We start from the raw sequence: 26,790 nt of genomic DNA on the forward strand, positions 1-26,790 counted from the left end.
TAGATCTGAGATATATACTCTAAGTCCTCTTTTACATCCCTGGCTTTCTGACTTCACAATAGAGTGCCAAAACTTTTAGTACTATTAAACTGCAAATGAAATAGGCTGCTTCACCTGTGTATCCTCAAGGAGAGCAGTTCTGCTATACCGGTGAGAAAAGGCTTTTTCCTGCCTGCAAAGAAGCAGCAGCTGTTTTCCTCATGCTCCAGAACAGGGATTCTCAACCTTGGCAACTTTAAGACTTGTGGACTTCAACTCCCAGAATTGGGAGGAATTCTGGGAGTTGAAGTCCACAAGTCTTAAAGTTGCCAAGATTGAGAACCCCTGCTACAGAAGAAACCGAATGACAATAGAGCTCTTCTCCCTTTCTTGGACTTTGGAACCTATTTCCCAAAATAATGTTTTTTATAAAAGGCTTCAAAGAACCTAATTATTCCTTTCAATGGGATGTGATTCTTAGCCACAAGGCAACAGGGGGTCAAACAGCATCTTCTCTTCTTTCTAAGAGGCTTGTTTTGAATTAAAACATGCACAGGAGAGGTGGGGAACATTGTGTAATCGTGACATCATTCCAGTTTTTCCTGGGTTTTGACATCGTGTCAGCTTGAAGAGTAAAAAGTATGGGACTCCAAGCGGAAAGAATGCAAATCAACGTATACCTAGGGAAAGAAATGTAACTTAATTCTGGAAGGATGCAGTGCTTTTCTTGAGTGAGAGTTAACTTTCACTGCATGAAACTCTGAAGGATTATTGAACTGGCAAAAGCAGCATGCAGTGTCTTCTCCAATGCAAGTGCTAAGTAAAAAAGGAGAAGGAAAATGAGGGCAGCCCATCCAAAAATATGCCGTTTTTTTCCCCCAGCACAGCATATAAATTTAACCTGGGCTGATATAAAATAGGATGCAACATTCTCTCCTGCTACAGCCATTTTCTTCCAGAGCAGAACAACTAATTCCTGCACAGAAAAGTAACAAGGGCCGGCAGCAAATTTACCTGAGTTGCAGAGACAGCAAAAGAACTTTGAAAATGACACAATTTTCCTGAGAAAAGCATACACATTTTTTAAACCTCCTAAGGTCAAAGAATCTATCTTTATATTTTTCCCTTCAGTATTAGTATGAGTTTTTAAAATACAATGTATTTTAGACCAGCTATTTGAATATTAAGCTATTCTGATTTCTTTCCTATGCACAGTAAGAAATTTTAGAGAGCTGAAGCAAATATATGCTCTCTGATTGCTGAGTAAGCCTAGGAAAGAATCCATGTAAGAGCAAATCACTTCAGATGCATGTTGCCTCCCACTGAACTGCCATCTGAACTAGCACTCTTCCTTTTACATGAAAACATAGCTTTCAAGGGGGCTTTTGGGGATAAGATCATATCAGCTCTGAATGATAGAATGATTGATTTGATTGCAATTTTATCATGAATAGTTATTATTAATTTTTAACCCTAGTTGTAATGCACTATTAGCCCCCAATTTGTTGGGAATGAAATAGCATCTAAATGGAAGTAAATCAATACAAAGATTTTAAAGAAACAACCTTGCTACTCCACTCACTTAGCATCTACATCAAGCACTTGCACAATTAAGTTTAAATAATAATAAATTTAGTCATAACAAAACTCCAGCCTTGCAACTCACAAGGAGTCCTCCACAAGTTTGCTGACTCAACTTACCTGCAGCAGGGAGGGTCACCACCCCTCATTCAGTAGGATTGATCGGTATTCCCAAGGCAGTGAGCTAGAGCTATTACCGGTAGCCTGAGGCTCCAGGCAGATGGGCAACAGCAATTTCTCAACCTTGCATTTGCAGCCCACCTGCTCAGGACCTCACAGCCTTCTGTTCAAGGAGCACCTCGCTCCAAAAAAGGTTTAATTAATATCTGTTGAATTTGGGGCCACATGAGCTCCATGTTAATTAACTTTGAAAAAAGGTATCAGCCTTTATGATTAAAATATAAGCTCAGAATACATTCAGAGAAGCAAAGAATGGACAAGAAAATGAAAGGGCAATCTAAATTATTTTGAATAATGTATTTCTTTCTTTAGTTTTTCTTTTATTACAATATCAAAATTCCCCATCCAGAGAAACTATTTAAGATGCATACAAAACACTGATTGCAATTATCAGTTGAAGAACAATGGAAAGGGAATGTGCTCCTTTGTGTATGAGTGACATGAATGTTTTATTGTTGTTTTTATTGTTTTTATTATGAGATTATTCTATTTAAAACAGGTGGCCATATGATTTCAATAAATAAATAAATTTGAAATTAAGCAGAAATAAAATTATAATTGCTATTTCTATTTGCAATTTACTCATATGTTCATATCGTGGAGAGGAAATTTGTACTTGGTTTAGAAAAAGCTGCACAAAACTAATTTTTCCACAAGCAGCTGTCAGATGTTAGAGGGAATATTGCTTAGTGACATCTTCCAAACACACAAATCCTCCTTAATTTACCTTCATCCTGAAATCTCAGGTCTTCCTATTTTACTTCTCTAGATATATACAAAGTTCCTTTTGTCCATAAACATGATCTTATTTTGCCTTTCAAGGATGGTTGGTTTCTCTGCATATCTTTCTAAACATACAGTTTTCATTTGCGCTAAAAGTTATGCTGTAGAAAGCCTTTACTGACAATTTGTAAGAATGACAGCTTCATTAAAGAATACAATAAATAAACCATATACAAAACTGCTATCTCTTCCTGCCTATGACCAACACCAGAAACTGGAAAAAAATCAGGATGTCAGGCCTGCCACTGTCTCCAGAACTGTCTTCAAGAGTGAGACAAATGCCTGCAGGGCTTCTAGCTTGTTTTCAGTCTGCTTCACTAACATCTGCATCTCTGCATTTCCTGTCTCCAGCAGCAGCTCAGTTAGGAAAAGGCAGCCTGTGTCATCCTGTGCCCCTAGGTAGACTTTCCATGACTGTGAACCAGGCTTGCTCATTGCAATTGTCTGAATATGGACCATCTGCAGGGCAACCTGCAAAGTCTCTGGCTGAACGGTTTCCTGCCATGGAATGGCTTGCTGGCAGCCAACAGCCAGGTTTAGCCATGTCCTCTCAAACTGCTCTGTAGTCAGACATATACTCGATATTAAGGTAAGGCTACTGGAACTGGCATTAATAACAGGGTCATTCTCCTTTTCCAACATCAGTGGTACTGAAAAAGAAAGAAAAACCACATTATTTACTTATTATTTATTACATACATTTGTGTATCATCAAATTGTCATATTCACAGAAGTTTGCAGCAATAACATTAAAACATAACACTAAACCCATCCTTCTAATCCTCCCCATAAAATGCATTGTACATTAAAATCAAAATCAGGAACCAAAAAGCAACCCAGATTCACCATTATCTGAATAAACTAATGCTGACAACTTTGCAAATACCCAGTATCTCAGGGGGCAGCTATTCCATAATGTCAGGACCATGAATGAAACATATCATAAGAACATATGCAGTGCCCTTCTGAACTGGATCCCTGCCCCATCTAATCTGTTCTCACAGTGGCCAACTAACTGCATAATGAAGCTCATTATCTCCCAGTAGATGGCTATACTCTTTCTCTGGCCCGATCTTTGATTCTCATGTAAGAAAGGGATTCTCAAGTGTATCTATAGGTGGACCTTGACTTACAACCACATTACAGACTGAAATTTCCATCATGAGTATTATGATCTTAAGTCAAGTCAGATCCGATACAACAATTTTACAATGATCATTAAGTGAATAACATGGCTGTTAAGTAAATCCAGCTTCCCTTATGGATGTTATTTGCTGTAAATCAGCAAAAGTCGTGCACCTAGATTGCAGGATTGCAACTGGCTGTAAAGGCAATTGGGTTGCCAAGCACCTGAACTGCGAGCATGTGGGGTTGTACAATTGTACTTGAAATCCTATCATAAGGGTGTCTAGTCCAAGAAGGACTGTAATTACCACATCAGCCACAGTTGAGTAATGGCTCTAATGGCCATGGCTTTGACCTGCTGCTCTAGTGCAGGAAAACCCCAGTTCAAGGACCTGTTCCTTCAGAGGAAATATAACTTTGCTCAAAACCAACCTCAGAACTGACATCATGCTAGGTTGTTTGCAAAAAAACACCAGCTCTCTCTTGCTGGGAGTCTGAGTCTGTTTTGTCAAATCCAGTCCTTCACAACCTCCAGAAAATAAACAGGACCTCTACTTCATCTCTTGAGGTGACAACAAACTACTGAACAACATCAGTGCATGATGATATCTCACCTCAAACTAAAAGATGAATCAGTTTCATATAGTTGTTATTCCATATTATTATATGGAAGAGAGAGAGAGAGCCAAGTTCTGTGGAACTTCACAGTGGAGGAATTACTATTAACAGTATAAACCGAAAGATGCTTAGCAGGAATATGAGCATTACAATTATAACAAGCTTAGTATCGCCTACTAAGAAAAGAATAACTTGTCAATCAGACACCTAAAAGTACATTTTCTGGCTGTCATTAGGAAAAGTGAGCACAGAAAGAGTAAGAAAGTAATTAATATCTACGTATGTCTCTCACCTTTGCCTTCTCTTCTGGTATCATCTGTGCTGGAGTCTGCACAGGGGAGATCAATTATTTGCTTGGCCGTCATAGCTGCCCATTGCTCTTTGCCATAGATGAACGCCAAGGTATTAAAGTCAGGGACCCATTCGTTAATGGAACTTTCAGTCTGCTCTTCTAAAATGCGGAGAGAACGATCTGATGTCGGGCTGCACAGAATTCCTTTTGTTTCTTCCACTCCAGCTTGTAATAGACGATAGTAAAATAATGCACGGTCCCGAACTGCCATGTCTTTTTCCTCCTCTGGATCACAGACAGAAACATTTGTCAACAACAACAAAAATAAGCAGTTACTTCACCTGGCTTTTAATGATGCATTTCCAAGAGGTCTCTCCCAAACCTTTCCTCTCTCCCTTAGAACCTGTTAAGCTATCTGACACTAGCAGTACAGACAGAATAGAAAAATACTTGCGATAAAATTGTTTGAGATCTGGTTAGAAAAATCTAAAGAATTTTAGATCAAGATTTATTTATTTTTTTGGTATGCTTTTCAACAGTAACTATAACTGTTGTCTTTCATCTAATTCACAATATAGCAACCATCATAGAACTAACAGACTTACCAATGCAATAATAAAGTAATCGACCCAGAGTATCCTGACATTCAGCAGGACGTGCTACGAACAGCCGGGCCACAGCCGTCAGTAGTTCTAGCTTGACAACTGAGAATGGTTCTGATTTTACATTCTCCACAAAATCTTCTAATATATAAGGGGCATTGGGAACTCTTTCTCCATGTACACCCAGAAGCCAGATTAATGCTTGCTTTCCCTAAAAAATTAAACCATTAAAACATTGGGCATTCAGTACTGTTGAGAACAATTCACATACCAAATATCCATGTTAAGGACATTACAGGTAGTCCTTGACTTACAACAGTTTTAGTTGTATTTAGTTCAAAGTTAAAACGGCACTGAAAAAAATGATTTATGACCGTTTTTCATAAATACGACATTTGAAACATCCCTATGATCATTTGATCAAAATTCTGATGCATGGCAACTGGTTCATACTGTGTTTCCCCAAAAGTAAGACCTACCCCAAAATAAGGCCTAGTTTGATTTTTGGGAGTGGGCCTATATAAGCCCTACCCCCAAAATAAGCCCTAGTTTGGGGACAAGGCGCACACCTAAAAATCAAGCTAGGGTGGGGGGAGGGGTAGAGCTGACCCACGTGCCCCGCACCGACTTACCTTGTAGCCAGGCCTCTCCTCACTAGCCCACTTCTTCTCAAGAGTCCAGAGGCTGCATTTCGCAGTCAGAGGCCTTTCTGGAAGGCCACTGCAGCCAAGAACCAAGTTATGGATTGAATCCATACCTTGGTTCTCGACCACAGAATCCATAGCTTGGTTATCAGCTGCAGAGGCCTTCTGGAAAGGCCTTTGACTATGAAATGCAGTCCGGAGCTCCATTCTCAGCTGCAGAATGAAGCTGCTCCTTTGGCTGCAGAAGAAGTGGGCCAGCTGGGCAGGGCTGTCGGTGCCGGAGATGAGCGAAAAAGAAACCCCTCGAAAATAAGACCTGGTGTCTCTTTTGGAGGCAAAACAAATTAAGACCCAGTCTTATTTTAGGGGAAACACTGTACTTACATTGATTGCTGTGTCCCAAGGTCATGTGATCCCATTTTGCAATCTTCTGACAAGCACAGTCAATGGGGAAGTGAGATTCACTTAACAACCAGGTTACTAACTTATCAATTGCAATGGTTCACTTAACAACTGTGGTAAGGAAGATCATAAAATGGGGCAAAACTCAACAAATGTCTCACTTAACATAAATTTTTGGCTCAGTTGTGGCTGTAAGTCGAGGACCACCTGTATTTGAACAAATAGAAACAGAAAAGATGTGAAAATCTGAGGCTGCTGCACCATCTGCCTGCTTCATAATTAAAATCTTAGGATCTGTACCAATTTAATTTGGAGAAGCAATATTATAAAACACTACCTGTCCATAGTCATGTGAGTTAAATCTCTTAAGAATTTTAGTAATCAAATCTTGAATTTTTCAAGGATTAGAACATAAAACATAGAATAACAGAATTGCAAGGGGCCTTGAAGATCTTCCAATCCCGTTTCAGCAGAAGACTCCATACATTTTGGACAAATGGTTTCCCAATCTCTACTTGAAAACTTCCAGTGTTAGAGGATCCACAACTTCTGGAGGCAACTTGTTCCACTGATTAATTGTTCTCACTGTTAGGAAATTTCTCCTAAATTCTTGATTGGATCGCTTTAATATCTTCCACCTATTATGGTTTTATTTTATTTTTGTCAGATTGGCTGCAAAGATTTTCATTACAGCCATTCCATAATATCCAATGCTACTAATTTTACATTTTCTTGATTAAAAATTGGTAAGATAACAAAATTATTTTAACTTTTTTGCTTTTGGGAAGGCAATGCATAACTAAAAGTAAGGTTAGTTGATTCAAAATTCTGTGTGGCAAATGAAAAAGCAGAAGAATTCTTAATGATATAATAAAATAAATTAGAAGTTAAGGGGGAGAAAGATAAAATTCTTATGCAGACATATCTCCAGATCCTCCTAAACTAAATGATTTTATGATTGTTTACACTAATAACTCACATATATACAATGAATACATACTTTTTAAAAAACTTTCAGCTTCAATTTTAGATTTCATCAACAGTATAATTACAAAAGGTGTTCTCTGTTACCTCACTGTCCTGGATGATCTCTTCACAGCCAGACAAAGACTGGGCCACACACTCTGTGCACTGTGGACACAACCATACTAGATCTCGGAACACCTGCACTACAGCTGTAGAGAAATAGATAACAACATATTTAGAGTGTAACACTGTTGTTCCAGATGATAACATCTTAATACCATCAAAATCTGAGTGGAGTAAGCTTCAGATTAAGGAATAGTTAAAACAGAATTTGCAGCTAATAAAATTAAAATGCTATAAAATTCTAGCAAAATGTATTTTCATTATTTACCTAAAATACAATAAAATGTTAGCTCTTCCTTCGAAGGAAGACCCATGATTAGGATGCTGCCACTAAAAAGGCCATGTCTGATTCCCTGATCATCACAGAATGCAAAACAGTGATTGAGGTGATGATACAGTTGATAGAAAGGACCATGCACAAGGAAAAATGGTCTCCAAATAGTCTAAGTTATTTGAAGTTCTATGGAGAATTATAACTGATACTAATACCCTGAATTGCTTTCAGAGTTGAAGTGGAAGCCCGTGGTATTTTAAAACAGGTAGCACAGGAAAAAAAATGGCAGTTTACATCTTTGCAGCACCAAAGAACATCTTTCTAGGCAGCCTGATAGAAAATTAATAGCAGGAACCTAATCTGTATGGGTCAAAGGCATATGATCTGTGACCAAATCTGCTCTCTCCAAGAATGGACAGCTATATATGTAAAACACTCTTAGCACTGAGTAATCACTTGGCCGTCCAGGAATTATGACAAATTGAGGAGATTCCCAAACTGCAAATCTGGCCCTTTGAAAGATGCAAATTCTTCTAAAATAGATTGTTTTTCCCATTCTGAAAGTCTATTTTTACTGAGCAACTTTTTATCTTCTATTGATTAAGTTTCTCTTACCAATTCAGAATTGTCAGGAAAAAAAATGGAGTCAATGTGAGCAAAGTTACTTTAAAAAATCTTAACGCATCAGTAGTTAGAAAGTGAATACCTCGTGTATTAGCATCCTACACAGTGGTGGAATTCAAATATGTGAACAACCGGTTCTCTGTGTGGATGCCACTACCGGAAGTCCGTTCTAGGCCTGGGCAACAAAAAATTAGCTACCAGTTGTACTGAACTGGTGCGAACTGGCTGAATCCCACCACTGATCCTACATAATTTGTGGCAGTGTCTCAATGAAATATTTATGTCATTTAAATATAGCAATATCTATGGGATTGTGCTTTTCAGATTCAAAGTCAAAAAGGTGATTTGGAATAGCTATCATGTCCTTGTCACACCTGTTGAAGTTCCTTAAATTAAGAAAGTGATGAGTGTTCCACACCCACTGGAAAGGACCATGTTACACTTTGTTCTCAACACAAATTATTTATGTTCTTGGCCTCTATGTGAGCTAGGAAAATAGGCAGTTTCTTTAAGGAGGCACCAATTGGTATAATGTATTTGCCCCTATTCACTTGGAACCAACTTTTGGATTTCTTTTAAATTTAGAAAAAACTATGTTGCATCTGACCAAAGAAGCTAAATCTTGCAATTGTGTAAATCAAATATGAACTAGAAAGTCCAGAATAATACCTGATGTTATATGTTCTTGCTTCAGCTCAAGAAGTTCTGTTAGAATCCTAACACATTGTTCTGAGTAGGTTCTTGCAATGTTTCCTAAAAAACAACAACAGTAACAAAAAAGAAACCAACACCCCCCCAAACATATGACCCAAAGTTCTCAGGATTGCTTAATAATTCCTTAACCTGGCAAGAACGATCCAGCAATATAGGCTGATATTTCTAATGCTAATTCTCAGTACAGAACTACAAACTAATCTTATGCAAAATAGGACAGAATGGAACAATTTTGGGAACATAATATTATAGATAATTCTAGGCTGGTTATTGGACCACATAAGGAAGAGAACATGAATAATTTCCATAAGTTAAGCAATATTACACCAAACTGGTAATCAATAAACACATTCAATATAACTGAATGAAATGAACTGCTCACTGAGACATTAGATTTAATCCCACCTTTAGTTTTTACAATTCAATGCAGCACTACGCATTCCTCCTATTGCTTCCTCCTATTTTCCCACAATTATCCTGTGAGCCAGGATTGAGTCAGTTTCCCTGCCTAACAGAAGACTAGAACTTATGATTTCTTAGTTTCTAGTCCAGGACCTTAATTACTACATCAAACTACAATGTTAGGCAATAAAGCAAACAATATTAGGTGGTAAGGCAAAAAACATGCATCTTGATATGCATTTTGTGACTACCGTAATAAAGATTTCTTAAATTTTGGAGTCATTTTATATTGAAATAAAGACTAAAGCTGGTATGCTCTTAAAATGCAGTGGGATTTACTTTTGAGCAAACATAGTTTCTTGATTATTATGAGTGTAATAATTTGTGTTTTCAGCTGGAAGGGATAATAGCGAATATGTTCACAAGACTGGCATAACTTTGAATTGCTTCATTTTCTAGTTTGACCAAATTTTGCTTCTTCTGTCTTTAAAGCATATTTTTTGTTCTAGAGAAGATTGTTCTATCCACACCTGTAAAGACAGTCATATTCTTTTCTAGCCAAAAGAAACACTACCAAATGCAGAATTTGCAATATAATTGCAGGGGGGAGGGGCGTTGTGTTATATTTTTTACATAGGTATTACAACTTTGATGTACATTTATTTGTCTGTTAGAGGTCTTTCATTAGAATCCCAGTAGTCCACTTACCTATGGCAAATATTGCTGCCTGAGCAAGCTCTGCTGACACATCAGTGCAATAGTCTCTCAGTTCCTCCAATATATGCTGAACATTTTCATCATTCACCAACTTGCACAGCACCTCCATTTTTTGGCATTTGATATAATGCGGTTCCGAGTAAGAACAGAAGAACTTCTTATATTGGCTACTGAATTGGCCAGGAAGGCTGTCTATTATCTGGCGTACATGACACAGAGCAGTGAAACAGAGTTCTCTATTCCCAGATGTGCATGCTGTTAGGAGTGGACCTTTAACTCTTACAAGCACATCTGCCTGGACATGTGGGTAACCTCTAGCCAGCACCAAGAAGAGTTTTGTGGCAGCCATCACTACACTGGAACTGCTATTTTTAAGGTATCCATCCAATAAATTAAGGATATCAAAAAGCTCTTCTTCACAGCGGGGTTTGTATCGCAGCAGAAAAGTCAATACCTCACTCTGCCCCCACTGATCCAAATCTGGCATCCTACAAAGAGGAGAAAACAAACACAAATGGTGATGCAGTGAATCTATAGCTTTGCTCTCCCAATCCCTACGTCCGGTTAGATCCCACAGGCTGGGCCTCCTTCAGGCCCCGTCGGCCAAGCAGTGCCATTTGGCGGGGCCGCGGAGGAGGGCCTTCTCTGTGATGGCGCCCACGCTTTGGAATCAGCTCCCTCCGGAGATTAGGACCGCTCCCACCCTGTTGGTCTTCCGTAAGCTACTTAAGACCTGGCTTTTCCGGCAGGCCTGGGGTTTATAAAACCTAACCCCTGGATGATTGTCTTTGTACTGTTGTTTTGTTATGTTTTATGTGTTTTTTATTGTTAGCCGCCCAGAGTCCTTCGGGAGTGGGGTGGCTTATAAATTTTAAAAATAAATAAAATAAAATAAATAAATCTGCAGACCATTTTTTCCATTATTTCATCAGTATTAAACTTAAGTATGTGAATCAGTAAGATGCAATGGAGGGATTTGATCAAACACTACTAAATCATATACTTTAAGTAAATTTGTACTTAGCCCTCGACCTACAGATCTTTCAAAATTTTAAAGAGTAATACAAATATATATGACAGATAATCTCCCTTAAACATAAAAGATGGGAGAATGACTTTGAGTCAGTTAGTCTCCTTCAATTCAACCCACCACACAGCCTTGTTATTGTGGGGAAGATAGGAAGGCAGGAGCATGAGGTGCATTAATCTTCTCAGACAGATACATAGATTTTTTTTCTTCTGTTAGATGGTGTCCAATAGATATAAACAAAAGATGGGATAAAATGTATTAATAACAATAATATCATATCTCCTATGTATGTCCTTATAAATCCGATGAGCAATAATATATTATCTATGAGCACTGGGTTTACAAGCTGACCAATTATTTTCTTTAAACTGTATATAATTGCAAAGGATCTTTTATATTAATACTCACATGGTTTAAAGCCAAAACTAGGAAACAACTCTGCAGAACAAGTAATTACTTCAGCTACCACCATGTAAAAATGAAAGCCCTTGGACGATATTCTATCACATTAACCGAAAGTCGTTTCAATGGTGGATTCCAATTTAGGCATTCCCTGCTGAGTTACCTAGATGCCAGCAGGTTCTTTCTGTTCAAGTAGTCGTCTACTATTTGCCTGTTTTGTCAAAGTCTTGAAATAAGACTTCACTATTCTGGTATTCTCCCACAAACGTGTTTTTGATTAATTCATAGCGTATTTTAATTAAACATTTATTTTTATTTTTTTTATTATTATTATTAGCTGCCATGATTGGCTTTTTTGGCAGAAAGGCAAGTTATAAATTCAATAAATTAATAAAGAAAATATTAGCATTAATTTGACAAGCATATGGTTTTCACCATTCAAAACACAAAGGACAGTGGAGAATGATACCTCTAGTTTACCCAAGAATTTTGGAGTGGAATGTACCTGTTAAGGAGGTGGTGGGCAATGGGTTTGTTGATGACAACTCCTCCTTCATGTGCCAGAATTTCCTCAAGAGCCCTCAGACAATTTACCACCACAACAGGATCCTGATCCCGAAGCATACTATATAACTCATTAACTAGTGCACCATCTGCAGAAAACATGTCAGAAAGGAAGTCAGAAATATTTCCCCTTTTCATCTGTAATAAAATACTGCTTTTGACAGGACGTATACAAACACAAACAATGATCATTTAATGAAAACAATCTGGATGATCCCCATTCTGTTGTTTAAAAAAGCCTGGGTCTTTACCCAGGCTTTTGGTGAGGAAGAGTCAGGCTCCACTGACTCTTCACTGAGATTGCCATCTTTTATCTTTATTTTATGGATTTTATTGTAATTTATTTGACTGCTGTAATCAACCCAGAATTATTGAGACTTGGGTGGCACGCAAGTTTAATAAATATTAAATATGAGATTGCTGAGGAGGATTTCTGGCAAATAATTATGGGGCAAGAGAGGAAGAACTACATCCAGCAGAATGTGTCTTCTATGAAGGGGAGATCACCACACACTATATACAAAGTAGAAGTGTTACAGCATTCAAGCCCAACTTTCTCTTTATAGCATCAAGATTATATGCCACATATTTATTCTAATAGGAACGGAGAAGTGGAATTGGAAATAGAATGGAAAAAACATGTTTATTTACCCACTTCACAGTCTCCTTGGAGTTTCTGTATCTTTGCACATCCAAGAACTGCTACTCTCCTTACATAAGAAGCTTTATCTCGTAGACCATTCAGGATTGGCTGCTGAATATATTCTTGTATGCCAGGCATCCTAGGAACATTGTAGGGCTATCGATCTATAAATTCTCATAAACACTCTTATTAAGTTGATGCCCTCAACCCTTTTAATAAAATATTAAATAGCTGTATTAGGTTCCATAGATCAGATAGCAAAATAGCAGCCCACATGCTATAATTCAAGGGAAATTCAGTCCTCACCAGCAAAACAGGAAGCTCTTCAAGTGTGTTCCATTTTGAAGAGCTTCCTGGAAGGAAGTGCTATTTGTAGTGATGTATTACTGATAAGAGTTAGATTCAAGACAAAAGAACTGAAAGCTCATCGTTCAGGTCATGAGCTATTGATCATGACTTCTGCATTTGAGTATATTACACAATATATCTTTCTCTCATATGTGATGGCTGTGAAGGTCAAAGCAAGCAGGACATTCTCTTACCTCAGACTGCACATGCTGCGCAGGGCCAGACCCCTAACCATAGGGTTGGGATCTGAGCAGTCTTTGCAAAGAGTATTGATAGCTAAAAGTGCTAGATCAGGCTTCAGGGGAGCATACGTACACATATACAAGTACACTAGCTTCTTCTGAACAATGTCTATAGTAGCACTAGCTTTAACCATCTCCATAAAAACACTGGACACATCTACACCTTGGGTCATGTGTCTGCAAGAAAAAGATAAGAAAAATTTAGATAGAACAATCAAGATCTCATATTAATCTACCTGAAAACCCAAAATATAATTTTGTAATTATTATAGTCAATGCATAAATCATTACAAGTTGTCATCCAGAATGTGGGTGGCGAACCTATGGCATGGGTGCCAGAGGCAGCACTAAGAGCCCTCTTTGTGGGCACGCGCACCGTCGCCCCAGTCCTAGGCCTTCAGCTGGGTTTTATAAAACCTTTTCGCTTTAGGCCTCCGCTGCCGTGTACAAAAAAAAGGTTCAATCAATCAGTTAATTTTAACTTCTCGCAGGAAAAAAAAAGATCTTGCAAAGTTGGAATTGATTGATTGAACTTTTTAGTCCCACCCAGTCTGCTGTTACCACTGCAGCCACGCCCACCCAATGGGCCATACCCACCCAATGGGCCATGCCCACCCAATGGGCCACGCCCACACAATGGGCCACACCCACCCGGAACCCGACGCTGCATAAGTGGGTTTTGGGTTGCAGTTTGGGCACTTGGTCTCTAAAAGGTTCGCCATCACTGGTATATACCTATGCAAATACATTCCAAGTTTCATTTGTATTCCACCTCAGTGCACTAGGTTAACTGCAAACACAGACAAATTAAGTCCTTCATCACAAAGCCTAAATTCTTCACCTGGAGCATTTTATGCTTACTTTTGACTATATATTACATATTTGGCATATTTTACTTCTCTGTGATCCTCCCCTTTTTAAAGTATCAGAAAAGATAAATCAAGAAATATAAAATATAAATGTGTCAATTTATATACATTCTTAAGCCTAGCTATTCAACATCAGGTCAAAAAAGAACATTTCAACAGTTCTCTTCGAAAGCATTTATTAGCTACAGTTTTTGATAGAAGAATGTAAGGAGAAAAGAATTCACAATTAAGCTATTGTATATCCATAATAATACAATGTTTACCTAATACTTTGTATACTTTGAAATATATAGACAACAGTTAATAACATTTGACAAACCAGACAGTAACTTAGAATTTTCAAATTAATGAGAGCATGTTTCAGTGCCCTGAATATTTCTTTGACCTGTTTGAAAATAGCAGAAAGTTTTTTAAAGCAACATTTGCAAAAATGAAAAATATATATGAATTTTCATGTACAGATTATAAGATTAAATTATTTTATTTATAATTGGATAAGATCCACAGCACTAGTGCTTTGCACGCTAATGTTTTGCACTCTTGAAAACTAAGTTAATCTACTGAGATATATCAGAATTTTTTCAAAAGGATTGCAAAACTAAATTCAAAAAATGTGATAATAGAAGGATATTCTTGTCAATGGTTTTCTTATATACAATTAACAGAAAAGTTTAAAGTGGATAAAATACATTATGGCTGTGAACAAAGTAAAACTGAGTTTGAAATAGAATTATGTACTAATGATGAACATATTACTAAAACGTATAAACATTATACATTTGCATTATTTATTTTTAAACTTTATAATTTTGTTACACTATTATGAGCATAACTATCTAAAATAATTATTGCATGTATCAATTATTTAAAACTTCTAGCATTTCAGAAGATCAACTATAATACCAATATCTCAGGGGCTGCCATAAAGAAGAGGGAATTAAGCTATTTTCCAAAGCACCTGAAGGCAGGACAAGAAGCAACGGGTGGAAACTAATCAAGGAGAGAAGCAACCTAGAACTAAGGAGAAACTTCCTGACAGTGAGAACAATTAATCAGTGGAACAGCTTTCCTCCAGAAGCAGTAAATGCTCCAACACTGGAAGTTTTTAAGAAGAGACTGGACAGCCATTTGTCCGAAATGGTGTAGGGTTTCCTGCCCGAGCAGGGGGTTGGACTAGATGACCTCCAAGGTCCCTTCCAACTTTACTATTATTATTATTATTATTATTATTATTATTATTATTATTATTATTGACAGAATACAAGAGGACCGTAGCATAACACAAGCATCTCAGAACAGACCTGATTACTCGTTGGATAACATTCCTATAGCGAAGATGGTCAGTTTGCACATGAGGGTTGGACAGGGCTCTCTTCAGCTCCTTCACTGTATCCTCTGAACCAAAGTACGGCATTGTTGAGATTCTAAACCCTTTGACAGTAATGACTGTTGAAGAACCTAGGATAGCAGTCACAAAGGATGGATACAGTCACAGAGAGAAAACTGAGCATATCATTTGCATTCCGTTCTGCCTCTTTCAATCTCTTGTTTTATCTTTTATGTTTTTCTTAGAACAAGAGATTTTTATTTATTAATTTGTATCCTGCCTTTATTACGTTTACAAATAATTCATGGTGGCGAATATATCCAGCCCACTTTTCTCCTATTTTCCCCACTAAAACAGCAACACTATGAGTCTTCATGGCTAAGGTGGAACTTTAACTCATATCCTGTTTTCTAGCCTGGTGCCTTATTAGACCAAACTGGCTCTAATTTTTCAAAAGGTTGCTAATTTCATTAGGACAGTAACAAGCATGGCATTTTAGCAAAGAACAAGCTGACAAATCTCTGTTCCAAGGAGCTTACAGCAAATAAAATACACTAAATATAAGCAGGGCTTTTTTTCTCACAGAACACCCAGAACGGAGTTCCAGCACCTTTTTTGGATGGAACCTTGTGAGGTAGGCAAGGCAGGTTGTATGATGTGTGTGTGAGTTCAGACACCTTTTTTGTTTTTTAGAAAAAAAGCACTGAATATAAGAGATGTAATAGAAAGGTAAGAAAGCAATGACAAGAATAGCAGCATATAACAAATGACTAATTACATTTGGTTTCTCTAGGAGTAGCTACATTATTTACTATATTGTAAAAACAATAAAAGATATAAACAACAGCACTGAAAAAAGTGGTTTACAACTGGTCCTTGCACTTACAACTCTTGCAGCATCACCAAAGTCATGTGATCAAAATTTGGGCACTTGGCCACATGTAAGCTGTTAAATTCTAATAACTCTTCAGGACACAAGATACTGGTAGGTAGGTAGGTAAGAAGGAAGACAGCTAAATAATTAAATTTGTTATGCAATGTACAATTCTGCCAAGTCAAAATAAGGGTAGTACAATGAACATAGTCACTGTGTCATACCATTGTTGGTATGAAACTACATTTAGTCTTAGGCACAGGAAACAGCTGCTTTCATAGTTCTGAAAACACAAATAGATAAATTATTTTGTTGATGGTGATACCCACCAATGCTTTGGCCTGGCAAAAATTAAAGCATTGCAATCTTTATCTAACCAAGCAACTAGAAAATAAATGGAGTGAATGCATTTGAAAGTCCAATTTACCTGCTTCTTCGAAGAGAATCAAGTTCTAGAAATACAGAGCTCTAAGTGCAGGAAAACAACACTCAGCGCCTCTAAAATTCTATTCTCTTTTAGAAGCTGTAATACAACTTTTCGTTCCTCAAATTAAATGACAACCGGTAGTAAAATGCAGGGCAATTTATTTATTTGGCAATCACATAAAGATTTACGTTAACTTCATTGTAAAATAGTTCCGGGGGCTTTTTAGCTTAATATCCCGATGCGCTAAGGAAGAGGGAGGATCGGAAAGCAGAAAAAAACCTCAGATATGCTGCAGGGTCCTAATACTCAATAGTAGCCCGAAGTATCATTATATGAATTATTATTAATCTACAGCGGAGTAGACGGGAAGGTTATCCCGAAGAGCCGCAGCCTCCTTTTTTTCACCGCCCCCCTGCTCCATTTTCTTCGCAATGCAAAAGAATCCTGATTTAGTCGCATTACAAACACTACGCAAGCTTTGCTGCTACCTTTTGCTTGAGGAAAGTTACTGTTGTCTAGTCACTGTTCAGCAAAAATCCGGATTTTTCTACTGTTTTCTTATTTTCTGTCCCTATAACATTTTTTCCAGAAAAGAAAATAGGAGTCAAAAGCATCCTGGAAGTTTTGTCTACTGACCATGGAACTACATATCAATCTCATTTTTGTACGCCTATTGGCCGAGAGTAATGTGTCTGACATCAGTAGCTTTAAAATGTATGGAACTCTGGGAGTTGAAGTCCACACATCTTAAAGCTACGAACACCGGTTCAGGACCGTCAGATAATAACTATACTGCGCATGAGCTTCCCTGCCCTGTCGATAACGGGCATGCGCTTACCGTCTTGGTTTGCGTTCTCAGACCAGCGGCCTGGTCATTTTTTTCCTTGTCGCGGAGAGTACCGCGCATGCTCGTCTGTCGCGATGCCTTACGGGTGAGCGAGTGTTTGGGTTCTTCCATTCTTCGGCGGGAAAAGTTAGTACTGCTTGCGAACTACGTTTGAAAAGTGACAGGACTTTCCTAACTGCGGAGGAGAATAGAGCTTTCTAATTCCCCCGATTGGGACGCTCCCCAAGTAAACATTTTGCATCTGGGAAAGGAGAACCGTCAATTTCTGCTTCCTTCTCTTTCCTGTGCTACAAGCCTAGGACAGATCACAGTAAGCTTCCACGCTGCTCTCTGCAAAATGATTTAGGGAAGGGACAGGGGTGGACTGAGCTCCAGAACCAAGTTTGTTTGCAGTGCTCGATGAGTCATAAAACAGCAGTTATAAAGTGCCGACCGCGGGACTTGCAAACGTTTTCTGCGCTGGACCAACTTCTCTTAAATTTATTTAGCTGGAATGCTATAATGTCAAGGTTTTACTGTCTCATGACATTTAGGCTATTTTTCATTAAAAAGAACTTGGGGATCTCCTGGATGTCATCTCAAATGCTACTACTAATTCATAGAAGAAGAATGCTGTAGGGCAGGGGTCCCCTGTGGGCCCCAGCCCATTGGCCACCGTGCCATGTGAGTGGCTAGCCAGTGTGCATGTGTGTGTGCCCGCACTTACCTCCCCAGTTGTGTGAATGTCACACAGGTGCTAGCATTGCTGCATCACATGGGTGCTAGGGTTGTCGCAAGTGTTGCGCAGGCCTTAGCATCGCCACAAGCAGGGCTTTTTTTGTCATAGAACGCCCAGAACGGAGTTCTGGCACCTTTTTTGGATGGAACCTTGTAGGGTAGGCAAGGCGGGTTGTATGATGTGTGTGAGTTCCGGCACCTTTTTCTTTTACAAAAAAAGCACTGGCCGCAAGCATCACACATGCTCACTCACAGCCTGTTTGCATGTGTGCATACACACATAAAGGAGCCTTTCCCTCTGCTGTGGGGAGAGAGCCAGTTGTGTTTAGTTTAGCTTAAGATGAGCACTAGGTGATGATGAGTTCCTGTGCCACCTTAGGCACAAAGCCAGTTGGGTGACCTTGGGCCAGTCACTCTCTCTAGCCTAGGAAGGAGATAAGGCCAAGGATTTCTGAAAAACCTTGCCAAGAAAACTGCAGGAACTATTTCAGGCAGCTGTCCAGTGTTACAGTAACTATGACTTGAAGGCATATGCACACAAAAAAATGTTGTACAGTCCACAATCACTGCATTGCCTTCCTGTGATAGTCCTCAAATAGTTGTAGGGTTTATGTAATATGCATCTGGAATAAACAGGGAACATCTGGTATGTATTGCACAGATACAGCCCTTATGTCAAACTGAATGTGTCATGAAACAAAGTAATCGAAGTCCTAATGTAAGAGAAGCAATAATAGCTAGATGTTTTTGCAGGAATCATATATTTGAAGGGACCAGTACTAAGAAATGTAATAGGGCTAAGAAAAAGGTAGGAAATATTTACAGCCCCCAAATCAGGCTAGCTGGCAGTTTTAACCGTAAGAGTTCGGACATAATCTAGAAATAAACTGCTGTGAGTTAAACTGTGAGTTAAGCATAATTGCACCTATTGCTAATAGAAAAACCAGCTTAAAGGGCAAAGGTAATGACAAAAAAGGGGGGAAGCAAGTAAGGGTGGGAAGGACTGTAAAGATAGAGAAATTCCCAAAAGGGGGGAACTAGGTATTCCAGAAAGATTGTGAACTGTGCGGGATGACATGGGAGGAACTTGCGTTTGGGCTGAGGGAATAAATGCTGCTGAAATCTACTTGCTAGCCACCCGCTCTTGCAAGAACATATTTTTCAATAAACTGCTTGCTGCTTCACTTAAGGACTGTCAAATTCTTGGAAGCTGAGTGTGTTTCTCACACAAAGTGCTAAGTAAGACAGCATGCTATTTTACTTTATTAGCTTAAGCTAAATAAAACTCTTACTGCCAGTGGGTATTGTTTCCTCTTTTTTATAAATTTGTAATATTACTGATGCATGAGTTCATCTTTTCTGAGTTTTTTTTAAATATTCAAATTTATTCGTTGTTTTTATAGGAGCTGGAGTGATGAATGGGACTCTGATTGCAGGCACACCCATTGCGGTGGATTTTTGGAATATCAGGAAAGCTGGGCAGGCTCGCTTGTTCTTTCTTTCTCATATGCACAGTGACCATACTGTGGGGCTTTCCAGCACCTGGAACCAACCTGTTTATTGTTCACCTGTTACAGGACAAATTCTACATCTCAGGCTGAAGGTACAACCTAAGTACATGTAATTGTCCTAATGTTTCTCTTAGTCATCCCTTTGTTATCCTGGTGTTGCTGAAAAGCACATTCTGACAAATCTTTCTAATGTTCATAATGCTGGAAAATGTAGTTCAACATCATTTAGAATGCTACTCATTTTCTTATCTCTTTGCAAAGTCTCACATTGGTTCTGCTATGCCTTTGTTTGGTAGGTAGCTAAGCAGTGGATCCGTCCTTTGGAAGTGGGAGATAGCCATGTTGTCGCTTTGGATGAAATTGGCAGAAAGACCATGACAGTGACCTTGATAGATGCTAACCATTGCCCTGGATCTGTCATGTTCCTTTTTGAAGGGTACTTTGGTGCCATCCTCTACACAGGTATGAACTTCCTTGTTTTTGAGAAAGAGGTGAAGTGCATTTTAGATTACAACTAAGTCCTTCCAATAGAAGAGAATATATGTCGCTGAGTGTTGAACTATGAAGTGTTTGTTGCTCTCAAGCTTGGTTGTTTGCTTGTAAATGTTTCCTTAATTGGGTAATATGATCAGTCCTAGTGAGTAAGGGCTTTACTTTCGGTTTATATACAGCACTGTTAGTGTCGGTAGAACTGTGGTTTTCTCCTTGAGAGTTCCAAAGACTACATGATTTTCCCTTGTAGTATAAGTCTGTCTGAATCCTGAAAATAATGTGTTTTTTTGTTTGTTTGTTTGTTTTTTTGCCCTTTGCTGGCTAAAGAAAGCTCTAAAAGTATAACCTCTGATTTGTGTAACAGCAGAATGATATGGTATAATGTCTGAAGTTCAGGCCTGGATGTAGCATAAGAAATTTTAAATCCACTTGTATCAACACAAATTCAGTAGTTAGCTGTAAGCTGTATTTGACCATTCACTAATTTTGCAAGACTCGATGAAATATGAATTTCACATTGAAAAATGCCTTAGAACAGTGGTTCTCAACCTGTGGGTTGGGACCCCATTTGGGGTCGAACGAACATTTCACAGGGGTCGCCAAACAACACAGTCTGCCATTTTTTTCCCCCTTTTCCTTAGCTGTGCTACTCCCTTTTATTCTGTTGGCTTTTGAAAGCCAATAGAATAGACTCTCTTGAATAGAGTCTAATTCTATTGGCTTTCAAAAGCCAACAGGAATTGTCCAGGCTGTCTCTGCCCTGCTGAGCCTGCCAAAAGTCCCATTTTGCAAATGGTGCTGCACTAGTTGAGTAGTCCTCGACTTACGACCGGTTGAGTAGTCCTCGACTTACGACCAGTTGGGGGTCGCGGCATTAAAAAGGTTGAGAACCACTGCCTTAGAACATTTACAACATTGCTTCCTTCTGCAGTAACTAAAGAGGTTTATTCTTAATTAATTTAGGCTTCTGTTTCACAAGAACATTTTTCCCTGACAGTCGCATTATATCTGTCTTCCCAGGTGATTTTCGTTACAATGCTAACATGCAGCAAAATCCAGTTCTAAAGAACTCAAAGCTTATCAACTTACTCTATCTGGATAATACTAACTGTCATCCTGAAATTATCTTACCATCCCAGGAACAGGCCACTGAGCAAATTAAAAAGTTGATCAGGGACCACCCTGATCATCAGGTGAAGATTGGTAAGAAGATCTATTTTTTCAGATCTAATTAAATGGAAAGAAGTTGTGGAGCTTGTTCTCTGATATGAGAATCCTTATGTTCAAGTGATTGAAGTGGCATGGCAGATTTACAAAGACATAGTGGTATGGACCTTCTTTCCTTCTCCACATACAAGATGTACTGTATCTAGCACAGGCCATTTCTGTATAATTTAACAAGTTTTGTTTTGTAAATTTCTCCACATCTGTGCATAAATTACTTAGCAAGCTTTATGGACTGCATCAATATTTTATTATGTTTTTATTCCACCTTTACTCCTTTTATATGTAACTCAAGGCTGTGAATATACATAATACTCCTTCCTCTTACATTCCCCACAACAATAATCCTGTGTGGTGTGTTGGGCTGAGAAACAGTGATTACTCCAAAGTCACCTAGCTGGTTTTCGTGTCTAAAGCAGGACTAAATCTCACAGTCTCCTGATTTTTAGATCTGTGCCTGTTGGGAAACTGCCAGTCAGGTAAGGAGGAGGGATCAAGCAGGGAATTAGCCTTGAGTTGCTTTACAGCTGCAAGAGAATTAGAACTGTTTCCTCCCCCCCCCACACCCCTTCCAGGTTCTATGGACCCTTATTTGATTGCTGCCAAGAGAGGGCAAGCAGTATGGAGAGATTCATGTATTAGGCAGAATACAATAGTCAGTTTGAACCCTTTGTGTATGGATCTGATTGCTTGTACTTGACAGCACCTTAACCACTATACCACACTGGCTATATTAAAACATGTTTTACTTTTGAGTATTTTTATGTTGATTACTACTTATGATAATTAAGAGAAAAAAGACAGCATGAGCTCCTTAATCTAATGCCTGTTGTGGGTTGTGGGCATGCCTTACTCTAAACACAATGTTTCCCCTTAAAAAAATTTCTTAGCAAAGACTTGCCTGTGTTCCCACGTGATGGGGAAGAATGTTCAGATTATTCCTCAAGTAATATCTGTTAGTGACAATGCCTTATTTAAAATAACACTGGCAAGGGTCAACTCTTTGAATTTGTGACCAGGGGGCTGATAAGACATTCTACCAAGCCATCTCCAGTTGTTGTTCATATGCCTTGTTTTCTAAGAAAAGTATAAAAAGGTTATAAAGGCGTGGCCACTTAGAATCTCAATATAGACCCATATTCCTAGGTGGGTTAGTCTGTCACTTCTAGGGGGCTAGGGAAGCAGAATAGATATAGATTGATATACCTTTTTCTATAACTTCCATAATATTTATTGTTTAAAATTTATTAATATTTATTCAGTAAAATTCTTATGGCATTTTATGCTAGTCTGAGCCTATTCTCTTTGAATTCTTTTGGCTTCGACCTATGGTTTCTGGTTGGCTATACAGTGCCAACCCAGATAATCATAGCAAGTTTACACCAGAGGTGCACAACTCAAGAAATCTTCCCCATCTCCAAGCCTCAGATGCAGTGCTTTTTTTTTTTTTTTTTTTGAAAAGCTGCCTCTCAATTCTAAATTTTAAGGGTCAGGGAAAATCATTAAATACATGTATGTAGAGTAATCAAATTATCCATCTCTCCTTTTTTTAAATATACTTTTAAGTCAGTGTTGATTCCTGACTGACAAATCCCTGCAATTGTCTTGGGAAAATTTAGAAATGGTTTTCCATTGCCTTCTTTCTAGGGCTGAGAGAAAATGACTGGCCCAAGGTTATTCAGCTGCTGTTGTGTCTTTGGTGGGACTAGAACTCAAGTCTCCTACTTTTTACTCTGATGCCATAACCACCACACTAAACTGGTTCTATCTTATTGATTTAGGTTAAATTGTATGAATGAAAAACTAACAATTTTTTTCCCTGGCCTTGATTACTTTTTAGAATGTGATTGCTGGTACATCTGTCAAAGTCCCTGGGTTGTTGGGCAACCCTGGTTCATAGGGGCCTCCAAAGGAAAACGTGAAATTGATTTAATGAATTCAGGATTTGGAGAAATCTGTCTTTCAAGGAAGCAGAGATTACAAAATTAATTTATTTCAATATTATTTTTAGTCTACATTTAACTATTGCTAATTACCATTATTACATGCCCTCCAATATGCCCCATTTATACTCCAGAAAGATGGAGTATAAATATTTCCTCAAAGTCACCTGTGAAAATTGAGCTCATCTAATAATTAATGTGGAAAATGATTGAACTCCATAAAATATGAATATATATCAACATTGGTAAAACACAGTTGCATAAAATTAGCCATTGGAGGAGGAACCCACCAAGGAAAGGTGTAATGTTTCAGATTTTTGAAGTCTTCCACTGCTAAGCCTCAATTATTTCAATAGTTAAATACATTCCATTCTGAAGATTGAATTACTGTAGTGTTGGGCTGAAATGCTAACCCGTGTTTGTTATCTTTTAGGTACATATAACTTGGGAAAGGAATCACTTTTGGTGGAACTGGCCCAAGAATTTCATACATGGATTGTAGTGAGTCCTCAGAAGTTGGAGCTTATGCAGCTGTTGGAGATTGAGGATGTTTTCACTTCTGAAGAAGGAGCTGGATGGATTCATGCTGTGGATTTTTCAGAAATCTGCAAAGAAACAATAACCATCTGGAATCAGAATCATCCAACCATTGCTATTCTCCCTACCAGCAGACCAGTGAAAATCAAACATCCTAATATGTATGTTGTTCCTTATTCTGACCATTCATCTTTCCAAGAACTATTAGAATTTGTAGCTTGGATAAAGCCCTGCTCCATTATTCCTGTGGTAAAGAATAAGGCATGTCAAGTATATTTTCAACAATACTTGAGCGCTGAAAACTATTCACTTCTGGAGTCTAAAGTTCCAGAATCAGTTAAACAAGTCATACAAAACAAGAAAAAAAAGCCGATAAAATTACTAAAATCGTCAACCTCTCACCATGTTCCAAGGGGAGTTTGCTTTGACTCTCCTGAAAAATGTACTAACCAGATGTACTATTACCCTGAAACAGAAATTTCTGAGTTGTGCTGCCCAGAATCCACAAACAGAACTGACTCTTATTCTAGACAAGAACAGTTTATTCAGTCTCCACAGTGTGAAGAAAAACAGGAAGAAATAATATTAGAACCATTAAACCTTGAGAACCAGAGAGCACTCCCTGTGGTAGAGTCAGAAAACATGTTTTCCACCAAACATCAGCTGAAGGACATTGATAATGAATTTAAAAAGCATCAGACAGTTGTAACATCAGCATGCATATGCACTTTTTCCAATGACAGAAAGGATGCAATCTCTACTCTAGAAAGAGTTCCTTCTTCCTGGAAGAACAGTGATTATCTTGCTCAAAGAGTCTTGGACAATGATGTCTTGACAGCATCACAGACTGATCAGATTCACAGAGTGGCCGGTCAACAGATTTTAAAAGACTTTTTTCAGGGATACGATTTATCTCCGTTAAATATCTCGAAGCGCAAGTCGCTAGAAAACTTTGATTTGCAAGTAGAAAACTACTTAAAAAGAGGAAGAGTATCAATAGGCACAGAATAATAAAAAATTGCATTCTGGACAAGAACTTGCAGGAAAAAGCAAAACATCTGATCATGTATATTAAATATACACATTCCTTCTTATAATTTCCTACAATTATACCTAACAAAAATAATTCTGGTTTAAAATCTATGTGTTTTTTAGATATTTTCTCTAACCATATATGTATTCTTGACCAAAATCTTTTGACTTTAGGGCATGTCCACCAAAGATGATAGTATGTGCCTGGTTTTTGTCTACATTTCCAACAATTGTTAGACATGTTTTTAAACATTTTCACTAACCTCACAGGTGTTAAGTGCCATCTATAGAACATTTTGTATAGGTTTTCTTTGTAAATCACCGCCTTTGGTATTTTAGAATTTCTTTCCCCAAAAAACTTTGTATAAGTGTTTTTGTCCTGCTGATCTGGCTTCTGTGGTATTGCAATGGGATTCCGCTCTCTCGAACAGTGTTCTGACGCACCTTTGTTTGTGGCATTTGGGGTGGTTGCTGTGGAAGTTGGGGATTTGATCTGTATGTGTTGTCTTTCTATACACGGATGTTAGAAATTGGCCATTGGTGGTTCTGGTAACAAGGAAGTCCAGGAAGGGCAGTTCATCATTATTCTTGGTTTCTATTGTAAATCGGATGTCTTTGGTAGGTTTGGTCAACCTGGTTGCGCTTGATTATCACAAAGGTGCCATCCATTTAACATACCCATAGCTTGGGGTTTATTTGTGGAATTATACCTTCGATTTTCTGTATTTAGTTATTCCTAAATTTTCTTTCATTTATATCCAAATGATTTGTACAGTTGCTTTCAGATGACAAATGTTAGAGAAATAATGCATTGATTGATAATATACAATAATTGCATTATACTAAGTCAATTAGAACTTGTCAATGTCACAACTTCTGTTAATAAAATTGTCTCCAGGTCACAGCATCTAAGGGACAGGGACAACTGATTTTGCAGTGAGCCCCATTAAAGTCTGTTGGTTTTTATGAATGCACAGGACAGAGTTACAAGGCTAAGAATAATAAAGGTGGCTAGTTTCTTTTACTGCCGCTTGCATTTCTTATTATACTGCATGGTCCATCAGAATGCATAAAAAGTTTTGTCTTTTCATTCAGGCTAGCACAGGGGTGTCAAACTCACAACGTCACGTGACGTGTCACGATGTATTGCGACTTTTTTGCCATTGCTGGCAAGAGGAGGGGCGCGCGATTTTGCTATGATGCATCCGGCCCATGGGCGGCAGTTTGACCCCCTGGGCTAGCATATAAAAAGAGAGTAGGAGATGCTGCCAGGTGTAATGAATTAGTATGTGTTAATTTTTATTATCTTAATTCATGTCTCAAACATGTACATTATACAAGAAATAGAACTTAAATTCAGCCTACCAACTCAGCCCATCTAGAATTTCCAATGATAACTCTTCTACATTTTAGCCTTTACAAGCAGGGCTCACAGCTTTACAAAATAAATATCAAGTGACTTTGACTCCTGCATAAGAAATCAGTGAATGCTATGAGGATGTAGGGATTTTGAGGAGGAGTGGAATCTCCTAAAGATCCATACTCTGCCATCATTCTTTCTGCTTGGAGTGGTAAGAGGGATAGATCTACATTCTGGATCAGTTCCAGTTTTTCCCTCTTTTGAGTCCATTGCTTGTATATCATTCCCATTTATTTCAATGGAATAAGATCTGGGCTGAGAACATTACATTTTTTGTATGGGTTATGGTGCAAAACAAATTGAAACATGTTCAAA

The 26,790-nt window shown here is 38.2% G+C and overlaps 2 protein-coding genes across 7 annotated transcripts; one reads left to right on the forward strand and one right to left on the reverse strand.

The window, feature by feature from the left end:
* Nucleotides 1-2,025: 2,025 nt before the first annotated feature.
* LOC120298217 (AP-4 complex subunit beta-1-like) lies at nucleotides 2,026-17,655 on the reverse strand. 4 transcript variants are annotated; one of them, XM_039321686.1, is made up of 11 exons: nucleotides 17,591-17,655; nucleotides 15,426-15,582; nucleotides 13,208-13,432; nucleotides 12,674-12,804; nucleotides 11,964-12,111; nucleotides 10,018-10,514; nucleotides 8,863-8,946; nucleotides 7,278-7,381; nucleotides 5,164-5,371; nucleotides 4,559-4,843; nucleotides 2,026-3,173 (listed from the first exon to the last, which is right to left on the reverse strand). In XM_039321686.1, the coding sequence occupies exons 2-11, from the start codon at nucleotides 15,536-15,538 to the stop codon at nucleotides 2,749-2,751; spliced, it is 2,220 nt and encodes a 739-aa protein (XP_039177620.1). In that variant the 5' UTR covers nucleotides 15,539-15,582; nucleotides 17,591-17,655; the 3' UTR covers nucleotides 2,026-2,748. The 4 variants fall into 4 exon arrangements, with proteins under 4 accessions (XP_039177620.1, XP_039177619.1, XP_039177621.1 ...); XM_039321685.1 differs by lacking the exon at nucleotides 17,591-17,655 and adding an exon at nucleotides 17,241-17,408; XM_039321687.1 differs by lacking the exon at nucleotides 17,591-17,655 and adding an exon at nucleotides 16,753-17,152.
* Nucleotides 17,569-25,215, forward strand: LOC120298218 (5' exonuclease Apollo-like). Of its 3 annotated transcripts, none has more exons than XM_039321691.1 (5): nucleotides 17,569-17,684; nucleotides 19,720-19,919; nucleotides 20,124-20,289; nucleotides 21,340-21,522; nucleotides 23,920-25,215. In XM_039321691.1, the coding sequence occupies exons 2-5, from the start codon at nucleotides 19,731-19,733 to the stop codon at nucleotides 25,032-25,034; spliced, it is 1,653 nt and encodes a 550-aa protein (XP_039177625.1). In that variant the 5' UTR covers nucleotides 17,569-17,684; nucleotides 19,720-19,730; the 3' UTR covers nucleotides 25,035-25,215. The 3 variants fall into 3 exon arrangements, with proteins under 3 accessions (XP_039177625.1, XP_039177626.1, XP_039177624.1); XM_039321692.1 differs by having other exon boundaries at nucleotides 17,643-17,725; XM_039321690.1 differs by lacking the exon at nucleotides 17,569-17,684 and adding an exon at nucleotides 17,691-17,909.
* Nucleotides 25,216-26,790: the final 1,575 nt, after the last annotated feature.

This window comes from Crotalus tigris, unplaced genomic scaffold (assembly GCF_016545835.1).
Source record: "Crotalus tigris isolate CLP2741 ecotype Arizona unplaced genomic scaffold, ASM1654583v1 scf7180000023807.91287, whole genome shotgun sequence".
Taxonomy (NCBI): domain Eukaryota; kingdom Metazoa; phylum Chordata; class Lepidosauria; order Squamata; family Viperidae; genus Crotalus; species Crotalus tigris.